Consider the following 11,483-nt stretch of genomic DNA (forward strand, 5'->3'; position numbering starts at 1 on the left):
ACAGGCTGCCCAGGGAGGTTGTGGAGTCTCCTTCTCTGGAGATTTTCAAAACCCGCCTGGATGCAGTCCTGAGTAATGTGCTCTGGGCAATCCTGCTTTAGCAGGGGAGTTGGACTAGATGATCTCTAGAGGTCCCTTCCAACTCTGAAGATTCTGTGATTCTGTGTGATTCTGTGACTGATCCTTCCTTGCAAAGTAGGTGTCAATGCTACTCTTAATCAAGGTTTGACTGATGTATCAGGGCATCAGGAAAGGACTTTATGTAGTACTGTACATCCATTGTGCGCTGCCCTAGATGTCTCAGTGTAGCGGAGCCTTGGGCCCTTCATCTTGAGTTGAAATCCTGAGAGCACCTATGTGTATTTTTCTGGCTGTTTTTTTAATGAACTGTCTCAGTTTTGGCAATAGGCCAAAAGAGTGGCCTCTCTCTGCAATCAGCCATGGATCCTAGTTTCTCGGTTGTAAATAGTTAGCAATGGTAGGGGCACTTCCAATTAATTGCAGAAATAAGGGCAGTGTTATTGTCCTCCCTTACACTGGGAGAGATGGAGACATGAAGAGACAGTGTGGTTTGCACAAGATCTCTCTCTTGTCCAAAGGTCAGGCCAGCAGGATAATCCATCCTCCTGAATCCCAGCCTGGTGCTGTATGTGTTGGGCCATGATGCTCTCGGGATGTGACAAATGTGACTTGGACCTCTGCCTGCTTCTCTTCTCCTTCTTCTTCAACCCAGACGTTTTAAAGTAAAACAGGATGACTTCAGATCCATACCAAGTATAAAGTAGATGGGGCAAGCTCTCAACCACTCTCTTCTCATGCATGCTTGTTCGCAAATGCAGATCAGCCTAATTGACTGCCAGCAGGCACAGTTGTCTCTCTGCAAGAGTAGTCGGGTGCTGTGCAAATTGATTGCAAACACAAAATGGAACCAGATTAAAATTTGACCTACAGTAACCAATTTCTAAAACACAGAGCAAGCAGGAGTGAGGTGATAGAAGTTCTGGGCTCTGGGAAATCAGTTCTTGGCTGTTATTGGGTTCCTGTGAAGTGTCTTTTCCTCCCAACATGCCCTGCTTCTTCTTTAGATGAGCAACTTGGGGGACACAGGTCTTTATTAAGTCATGGTGAAAGGGTTAACCCCTTTCTTGCACATAAAAAGCCATTAAATTTCCCTTGAAAGGGCTTTTTCAACATCGTGGAAATAATTATCCTTTCCTTGAAGTGACATCTCTTTGTTACTTGGATTGGAAATCTTCACATCTCTTACAAGTCAATTCTGTAATTGCTTAGGAGGAAACTACAGGAATACAGTTTCTCCAAAGCAAAACTAAAATGTGCTTGGTAGCAAGCTTTTGCTTTTGCATGCTACCATGTCTGTGAAGTCAGGATCAATGGAAATTTGCAGAAAGGCTATTATTTACTGTTTCTTTCAACCAGTCAGCAGACTAACCTACAAAAATCTTCTTTTCCTCCAAAATCCAGCATGAAAGACTGTTTAGTGAAACATTCCTATCCCGGAGATTAACTAATTGCTCAGCAGTCAGTCATTTTCACTGCATAGCCAAGGACAGCGATTCCTTTCCCACACGCAGATGGAGCAACGGTTTAACACAAAACAGTTCCTGGGACAGAAGGATTAAGGAGAATTTACTGGAGAGCAATTAAAACAGTTGTTAGAGCAATTTGGTTTTGAGGCTGAATTTCACATCAAAGTAAAGCTATCTGAGGAGTGTACAGAGCAGAAGAACAATAAAGCCATCATTTCGGGCCATCTATTCTGCATCCTCAGAGTGCAGATTAATAAAGTGAGCTAAGAGGACATGGAGATTTACAGGAGTAAATTAGGTGAAGCATCCTAAATGCAGTTTGCATTTGGAAAGAGGCACCCTGGCTTCGGTCTCTGTTGGCTTTCACTTTTTGTGGCTTCAGCTCCCTTCCATTTCTGCCAGGTTTCTGGTCACTGTCATATTCGGGAGAGGGTTTCTGACCATGCTTCTCGGTTGCAGAGACTCCTGCCAGTGCCGGACACCATGGTCAGAGGCTGCTCTCATGCATGAGCCATACCGAAAAGCTGTCAATGGAAGCTGGGTCAGAGCCAGTGCTCCTTGCTGGCCCTTTGCTGGTGTTTGCTGGTCTCGCTAGCTTGGTCTTCCTGCCTACTGCTACCTCCTTGCCATGCCCTGACATAGGAGGAGGCATTAATCTTCCATGGGGTCAAGAGCTGGAACTGCATCTTGTGGGTGATGCTACCATTGCCCTCTCTGTTTTGGAAGGGCAGCAAAACTGCAATGAAACAGGTTTTGAAGGCAGGGAACCAGTCCAGACACAGGGAGCCCATCCACAGCGCATAGCAGCTGCTTCTTACGTCCATCCCAAAGGAAGGTTTGCATTAACACTGGCTGTTCGGGTTTCTCTGGCTCACTTGTGAGGCTCACAGGCTGGACTTTCAGTTGAAGGACAAATAAAGATGTCCCATGGTTCTTCTATCAGATTGAACTGCATTTCACAGCTCTACTAGCCCAGGCCCCAGGGCTTCAGTTTCTGCCTAATTATAAGCACAAGGGCTCGTATGAGGTAATTTCTTACTCATTCATTTCTGTCCATTCTTTTAATAGTTTAACTTTTTACATTTAAGCACATTTTAATTCATGTAAATTAAAAGGGAGATTTTTTAACATCCTAAAAGTTAATTTAAAAAAATATTTAGTATCTGAAAAAATAAGATTTAAAGCATTTTAACATACAAGTATTAATAGTGAATCTTGTTCTCTGTGACCTGCCTAGGTTTAAAAACCACTTCAGTTTTGGAGCAAACTTGCTTACCAAAGGTTACATGTGAGAAATTGGGCTTGACTGGCCTAGTCTTCAGAATATCAAAAAAGGGGGTCCCAGATATGCCCTATTTTGGCAACTAAAGGCTCCTAGAGAGGGCTAATTCTCAAGGACTGAGGGATGAAGTATCTTAGACTCGCCTGAGCACATCAAAACAATGGCCTGGAAAGCGTTTGCTGGTTATGACAGCCCTTAGCAGCGAACAATGCCAACAGTGAGAGAGATCTGAGCAGGATCTGTCCTGCAACACCTGGGAGTGGGATGACATTTGCAATGCAAAAGGGTGGTAATACAGGAGCAGCCACAACCATCCCAGGTGGACTCCAATTTTCTAGGAGCTGCAGGGAGACCAGGTCAATTCCCCACCAACCGCTGGAGAGATTTCCTGGGGATCAGGGTAAGAACAGGGGGGCTTTGGCTTCTCTATTAGTGGTTCGTCTCATTGCTCCATGCAAACAAAAAGACTGTTCTTTCACAAGCTCTCACTTGGACCCGCCAATCTGGCATGGTCTTCTATGCAGTTGTCACTCATCTTCCCTGTGCAGCTTTTAAAATAATAGTGTTTATCTGGAAGCCCTGGCTGGTCTCTGAGACTGGATGGGGAATGCATCCCAGCCAGGAACTGGCAATACCCCAGCATGCTGGGGGACGAATGAAAATAGCATCAGATGAAGGGCATAGTACACATACACACACACATACACACACACACGCAGAGAAGAGCTTTACGGGAAGGCTTTTTACACGATCTGCACCAAACGCTGACATTTGCACTGCTAGAGGCAGGGGTTTGGATACTTCTTACCCGCCATCACGTGGAGGATGTCTGCATCCAAGCGACACGCACAAAGCTCCCTGTATCCACACAGGAGACAAACAGGCATTTCAGGGTACAGCTTGTCTGACCTGTTTTAACATCTAGCTGCAGGTGAAATGACTCACACCCTCCCAGTGCCTTTTTCTCTCCCTCAGCTGTGCAGGGCTCCTGGAGGATGTGTTCAGATGCAGACACGGGCTTTATAGGTGCAGCCTGTTCTGAGTGTCCGTGCCCTGGAAATCAGGTGTGTTTTGTAGTTTGTTCTTAGAAGCAGGAAAATAGCACACTTGTCTGAGCACCGCATGGGTTGGGGTGGCCTGTGTCTAAATCCTGGATGTGACACAAATTCACCTCCCTCATTAGAATGAGAAAAATGGCAATTAGTTTTCTACAATGCACTCCAAGATGTGAAAATTAATAGTAATTTTTGAAACATTTTACAGAAGTTTGTTTTATGTTGTGCAGCCTAGGCATGATTTAAGCTTCCCTTATTACTTTCAGTTGCATATGTTGGGGTTTTTTCAGCGTTGTTTCTGAAGAAAATGAGGTATATGTGATTGCAGTATTTGTCTGATATTGGTTATATCGTCAAAAACTTTAAAATCCATTTGCCAGTTTCAGCTAAGCTTGAATCATTTCAGGCTAAGGAGGCGATGGAAGACAGCTATCCCATTTCCAAAAAAGGACCTATATAAAAGGGTGCCAAGACTAATGCACCTTGTGAGGACACTGACCCTTTTTATGGGAATTAAACATTCCCTTAGGACATGGACTAGATCAAATCCCTCTGGTGGGATCTGAAAGCTGGTGAAGGAGCTGCTCTGTGGGTCTCAGCCAGCTGCAAATGAGCCAGGAGCTGCCAGCTCTTCAGTGTGGTCCAAGGAACGGTGCATTTCCCTAACACACTGCCGCTATCACTGCAGCCAGCTTGGAAAGTTCCCACTCGCTCCGTCCGCTCATCCCACTTGCTCCATCTGCAGTGTTTTCTAGTACAGCCATGGGTCTGTGCTGTCAGATGCAGAAATACAGAGATCTGGACAAACACATTGGATTGTGAGTAACCAGATGCAGGGGTGATAGTTACCTCTGGAACAAATTTTTGAGAGGTGACCACCACCCACATCAGCCTAGCCTGTGTGTTAATGAGTGTGACCTGTCAGTTACTGATTGTGGCCCCAATCCAGCCTCATGGCAGGGCTCCTCCTTCTGCTCTACGTGTATGTACGTAGCTGTGGGGACTGAAATGTTGTGTTTGCTTTCTGTTCCAGTTTTTGGCACTGCAGAAATTCCCAATGAGCTGAGTCAAGCCAGTTGTCCCGGGACAGGGTCTCCCCTTGCTGCAGGACTCCAGCATCCCTTGGCCATCAGGCACATTTGTAGGATGCCACAGCTTGGGTACCCAAAGTTTATTAGTTGCTGTGAAAATCTTTATGTTGATGGTCTTGTGTGACTTTCCCTCTCTTGGGTGCACACCTGCTGTATTCATCACCATGACAACTGTGTGCCCTTTTGCTATACCATTATACATTTCTGTGAATTTCTGTGGTGAGGGGCAGGCATGTATTGAATGCCACTAACAACAGCATGAGATGTTCTAGGAAGGGGACAGGATGATCTCTGGTCAAATATTTGCCACTTTTATGAACTTACTGTAATTCTTCAAGACTTTTGCCAGTTCTTTAATCCATTCACGTACCTTCCTTGGAGTCACCTATCAAGGGGTCTTTGTGAATGGAGCAAGGTCGTGGAGGGATGATTTTCTCAGTACTGGTACAAAAAGAGACAGCAGACGAGGGATGCATTTCAAAGCATCTGGAAAGGCCACAGCTTTACTGATTAATACATCAGTAGATGGGAGAACTTGTGCATGTCTCAGCCTTAAGCTGCCTCCCTGACCTCACGCTGCTGCTTCCCTCATCTGTACTTGGCTTTGTGTTCAGTTAAACAAGGTGGCACCTCACAGGAGCTGCTCCAACAGTAACATACCCATTGCCAGTACCTTTGGTAAGGTCCCTGTTTGGAAGTGGTGACGGGCTGAGTTTTCAGTCACGGTGAGTTACCTCTTGATATGGAGGGGAGGGAGAGGAGCTTAGGGTTAAGATCAAATGGAGAATCTCAAGTTGCCGTTGTCTCCTCTGTGCCTGCCTCACAGAATCACAGAATCACAGAATCACAGAATCACAGAATGGTTAGGGTTGGAAGGGACCTCTGGAGATCATCTAGTCCAACCCCCCTGCCAGAGCAGGGTCACCTACAGCAGGTTGCACAGGACAGTGTCCAGGCGGGTTTTGAATGTCTCCAGAGTGGGAGACTCCACCACCTCTCTGGGCAGCCTGTGCTAGTGCTCCACGACCCTCAAAGTAAAGAAGTTCCTTCTCATGTTAAGATGGAACTTCCTATGTTCAAGTTTATGCCCATTACCCCTCGTCCTATCACTGGGCGCCACTGAAAAAAGACTGCTCCCATCCCCCTGGCATCCTCCCATTAAGTATTTGTAAGCCTCATAGATAACCCAAATACTTCCGTTCCCAGGGCTGGCCATCAGTTAATTTCTACTTAACCTTTGCCAGCTCAATAATTAACGTCACCTCTGTTCTCCCTCCTTCCCACAATAAATATATTAAAGGCAAGAAAAACAGGAACCTGGTCTGAGGAGACAGGATTTGTGTCGCATGGGGCAGTCTTTCACAACCCCATCCATAAAGGAAATGAAGTCCTACACTGAATCTCTGTCACATTAATGAATTCAGCACTTGCCATGAGACAAGGCTGTGGCTCTTTACTGCTTGAGATGTGCTGTACGCACAGTTAATTCAGTTTCTTCTGATTAACTCCTTTGGGGTTTGTGTCTGTCCCTGGGACACGCATTTGGACAGGCCTATGTGTAACCTCTCTGAAAAGGGTCAGGAACAACCGAGATAGCTCATCCAATTTAAGATTTCAAAATAAGCCTCTCCCAATTTGCTGAGGAATGTCAGTTTGCATGAGGTGGTTTTCTGTTCTTATTTATAGAGAAAAATAGCCAGTAATAGTTATTAGACATTAATAGAATTAAGTCTCCATGTAAACACATTTAATCCCACTCTGACTTAGGTTAAACCAATGTCGAAGTGGATTAAATCCAACCACATGAAAAAATTCCTAATATGGAAAAAATTGGTAATGAAAAACAACTATTAATGCTAGAATTCACATCTCATTTTTCCCCCAGCTCTCTGTCTGTATAAGATGATCTTTCTTTTCTTTTACTTGTACATATTCTAGTGGTATCAAGTAGTCTTGACCAAGACTAGATCCCTGCTGCACTAGGCATAGTGCTCCCTTGGTTGAGGGTGGATATCCTGAAGAGGGGACAGTCTCCGTGGGGTGACACAGGGGTGAAATGGTTTCCTTGTGGTGACAGAGTAGTTCAGTGGGTGAATGAGGACCAAGACCCCAGTCTCCAAAGCGCCATAATCTCACAGTGTCAGACAGGATATGAGGATCTGCATGGTTATGCGTTTCTGAGTGGAAAAGAAAATAGCAAACACCTGTGAACACATCCAGGTTTCATGAGAAAGCTGAGGGGAGGGTGGGCGCAGGGCTGTGCATCAGCCCACCTTTGCTCCCTTGGAAATGCGGCTCCACCAAGATAGATCAGTCCTGAATTCTTGACTCTCAGCTAACCCCTGGATTTCCGAGTCCCATGACATTTTGTGTACTAATTCGGAGTGCAGCAGGCTTGCTTCTTCAAAGGAGCTGCCCATAATCAATCCAGGGTGTAGCACTTTCTGTCCCAAGCAGAGACAGAGGAAAGGATTTATTGAAGAGCTCTGCCAGGCTCCTGCCTGTGTCCTGCAAGAGGCTGAAGGAACATACCCTCCTGGGAAGGTGACAGCAGGACTTCAGGAGTGTGTCTTCTCCACTGCATGGGTATAAAGTGGGGAGAAGGCCCATGGCTGGGAGTAGTTACTGGGTCCTTGGTCTCACTTGGTCAGAACAAACTTGCACTGCATATCTGATGGTGTTCGTCACCATAGCTGCCCTTCATGTCCCTACAGCAGGGACACATCCAGCTTTCCCCAAAGTGTTGGCCCCACGCTGAGGCACAGCAGCGCTCAGGCTCAGATCCCCATGCCGCTGGGTTCAGCTCATCTGAGTGACTTCTGGCCAAGTGATTTTGGGGAAAAAAAACCATAGTGATTCCTGGCTTTCAGAAGGACCCACGTCAGGAGTGTGAGGGACAGGCGGTGTCAAATTAGCAAAGTTTTGGCTTTTCTTCTGCAGAAAGCAGCAGCAGCAGTCGCAGGTAATTATGTTCTGTGCAGGGAGATAACCCCTGTCTGGAGAACTGAGAGAAGAAAAGGGACAAATGAAAGAACAAGAGTATGCTGGTGGAAGAAAAGGGAGATGAGGGTAGTTTTCAGTGAAGTGCAAGTGTTTGGAGAGGAAATAAAAAGCTGGTGTTGTGGTCTTTGTTGTTATCGCTCTGGTCATTATAGACAGCTGATGGCACAGAGGTTATCAAACTTACCTTGTGCCTCTCCCAATTGTGCATTCACTGCTGCACTGGCCACGGGAGCGCTGCCAGCCCCAGCCAGGCTGCAGGCAGCTGCCTGCCTTCTAGCATCCCTGGCTGCCTCCAGCCACCACCACCTGCCAGGCAGAAGCTGGCCCGGAGGAGAGGAGGGTGCTCAAGCTGTGAAATAGGGTCATGGCCACAGTGCAGGGAAACATTGGGTAGAGGATGTTTTCCCCATCCCAGATGTTTTCAGGGACCCAGCCACTCTGGCCTGGCACAGCACGGGGCAGAGCAGCACAGACAGATGGGGAGACCAGCAAAGGAACCGGCGGTTTTCTCTGAGACACATCCTGGGGACACACATCCTTGCAGCTGGTTGCTTTCAGCATTGCATCATCTGCCAGAGGTGCCATGCGGTCCTCCAGGGAAAGAAAGGCATGAACAAAACAACACAAGCCACCTTCCAAATCTTCATTTAGAGAGTGGGGCTTCAATTAAGTGAATCAAGGACAACTTCTCTTGCATTTATTTGCTGTCCCCAGAGGCTTGTCCGAGAGAGAGAGAGAGAGAGTTGCTCCATGAGGGTAGGCGCTAATGAAGGGGAGCTTCCAAATGAGCGTATGTGCTGCATCTAGGTCAGAGGAGTCAGATGAAAGTATCTTCCATGTTTCTCTCTTGTTTGTTTGTTTGGGTTTTTTTTAAACTAGGCTTCTAATAAACTTGTTAACTTTCCAAATTATTATAAGCAGCTGCATCTATCAGCAGCACACAAGGATTTACTGTGTTTGAAAGCTCTCTAACGAAGCTTTGAAGTCCAGCTCATCCCAGATTCACACAGGGAAGGAGCTGTAGCCATCGTGGCACTCCTCTGCTGACTTCTTAAGATGTGAGACTTGAAAGCAACTATTTCTTTGCAAATATGGACAGGCATGAGAAGCCTTTTTATAAAAAGTAAATAGATACTGAAATATGGATACTTCAAAATCTACATCTGACTGTCACAGAGTTTTGTTTGTGTGTTGCAGGGGCTTTCTTTTACTTTCCTTACCAACACTATCCCTACACAGTCCATATTTGCATTTAATCACGTGCTGCTTTTCACTTTAGTATCAGGATCCAGAGAACTACAGTTTTCCTATCCTGCCTCAATCCCACATTCAAAAAAACTGGATGAACCTAAAAAAAAAAAAAAAAAAGATTAAAAGATTTCATGTGAGTCCCAACAAAAAAATCAACAGAAAGGTTTTTACTCTGTGGATCCTTCAACAGCTTGAGGCTCAGATTCCTTTTTCTATAGAGGCCCGAGAGATGCTGCAGGGTGAAATACCTGCATCATTAAATGGCATGGCGTCATGAAACGGTGGATATTGCTGGGTTGTATAATCACACACCCCTGTTACGGTGCTTCTCCCTGGTGCTCCCAGCACACCCACACATATTAGACATATAAACTGTCCAGGAAATGTTTGTGTTGCTGTGTGCAGCCACACAAACCGGCACATGGGGAACCTAATTGCACCCTCCAGCCACTCCTACAAAACTAGCAATAGAGAGAGCTAAAAAGTATTGAGCACGTTTGGGTTTTCCAGTCTATGGAAGGGTATGTACGTTGAATTAAACTTACAGCTGTGTCGTCTCCACTGAATTGCTATTTCCTTTTGATCCGTACTAAAGACAGTGACGGAGCAGGTATGAGTGTGAGTAATGGGTAGGTAGGTATCACGGTATTTGGGTTCTTGCTCTCATTCTTTCTTCTCTTTATTCAATTTCTTTCCTTCTCTTGGTGTTGGGATATTTTTCATTCTTCAAGGCTCTATCTTCTGCATCAAAAGTAAAGGTGAAACCTATTTTTAATCTGTACTTTTAAAAAAGTCTGTGGATATGTATGTACCCTATCTATGCAGTGGCATATATCTGAGGTTACTATGTCTTCATCAGCTCCATTTGAATTCATTACAAGAAATTAAGATAAAAGGAAGGAGAAATGGCTGTTTTCTCAAGACTGTTTTCACATCTCCCAGTAACGTTTGCCATATGCAGTGTCATTTGGATACTGACTCTATTGTGGGTTTATCCCCCATAGATCATCTTCCGGAAGATCAGCGATGTCAAGAAGGAAGAAGAGGAACGCCTGCGCCAGAAGAATGAGGTGACGTTGAGCATCCCTGTGGACCATCCTGTGCGGAAACTCTTCCAGAAATTCAAACAGCAAAAGGAGATGCGTAACCAAGGCTCAACCCACATCGACCCGGAAAGGAACCAGCTTCAGGTGGAAAGCCGGAGCGTGCAGAACGGAGCCTCCATCACAGGCACCAGCGTGGTCACTGTGTCTCAGATCACCCCCATCCAGACGTCCCTGGCTTACATGAAAACCAGTGAGGCCGTGAAGCAGAACAACAGGGATGCGATGGAGCTCAAGCCAAATGGAAACGGAGACCAAAAATGTCTGAAAGTAAACAGTCCCATGCGGATGAAAAACGGGAACGGGAAGGGGTGGCTTCGACTGAAGAACACAATGGGGACCCACGAGGAGAAGAAGGAGGACTGGAATAATGTCACAAAGGCTGAGTCCATGGGGTTGCTGTCCGACGACCCCAAGTGCAATGACTCAGAGAACGGTGTAAATAAAAACCCACTGAGGAAAACAGACTCTTGTGACAGTGGAATAACAAAAAGTGACCTTCGCTTGGATAAAGCTGGTGAGACTCGCAGCCCCCTGGAGCACAGCCCCATTCAGGCTGATGCTAGGCATCCTTTCTACCCTATTCCTGAGCAGGCCTTACAAACCACGCTGCAGGAAGTCAAGCACGAACTCAAAGAAGATATCCAGCTGCTAAGCAGTAGGATGGCTGCCCTTGAGAAGCAGGTGGCAGAAATTTTAAAAATATTGTCCGAAAAGAACGTACCCCAGCTCTCTTCCCCGGAGTCTCATTTATCACCCCAGCGGCCCCCCCAGATACCCTGTCAGGATATTTTTAGTGTCTCAAGGCCTGCATCACCTGAATCAGAAAAAGATGAAATCCACTTTTAGCATATACCTATGTGTATATATGTATACAGTATATATGCAGAGGTGTATATATACCTTTATACATATATATGTGTGTGTGTATACGGTAAATATATATACATATATATTTTCACTTGCATCCAATATGACTTGAACACACCAAGGGTTTTGATATGTAAATATTGCATGTCCAGCTGGATTCTGGCCTGCCAAAGAAAACAATTATTAACATAGATATTGCTTGTATAATATGCAGTTGACTGCATGCACACTTTACATTTATTTATAATCTCTATTATGTAATAAAAGAATGACTTTTGTTT

At 45.5% G+C, this 11,483-nt stretch overlaps 1 protein-coding gene across 1 annotated transcript in view; it reads left to right on the forward strand.

The window, feature by feature from the left end:
- The window catches only part of KCNH5 (potassium voltage-gated channel, subfamily H (eag-related), member 5), a 150,464-nt gene extending 139,283 nt beyond the window's left edge, over nt 1–11,181 (forward strand). Inside the window, exon 10 of the mRNA XM_009891202.1 lies at nt 10,234–11,181. Within this exon, the coding sequence (XP_009889504.1) occupies nt 10,234–11,181 (948 nt within the window). The remainder of the gene's footprint in view (nt 1–10,233) is intronic.
- Nucleotides 11,182–11,483: the final 302 nt, after the last annotated feature.

The sequence above is a fragment of the Charadrius vociferus genome, unplaced genomic scaffold (assembly GCF_000708025.1).
Source record: "Charadrius vociferus isolate BGI_N301 unplaced genomic scaffold, ASM70802v2 scaffold308, whole genome shotgun sequence".
Lineage (NCBI taxonomy): Eukaryota > Metazoa > Chordata > Aves > Charadriiformes > Charadriidae > Charadrius > Charadrius vociferus.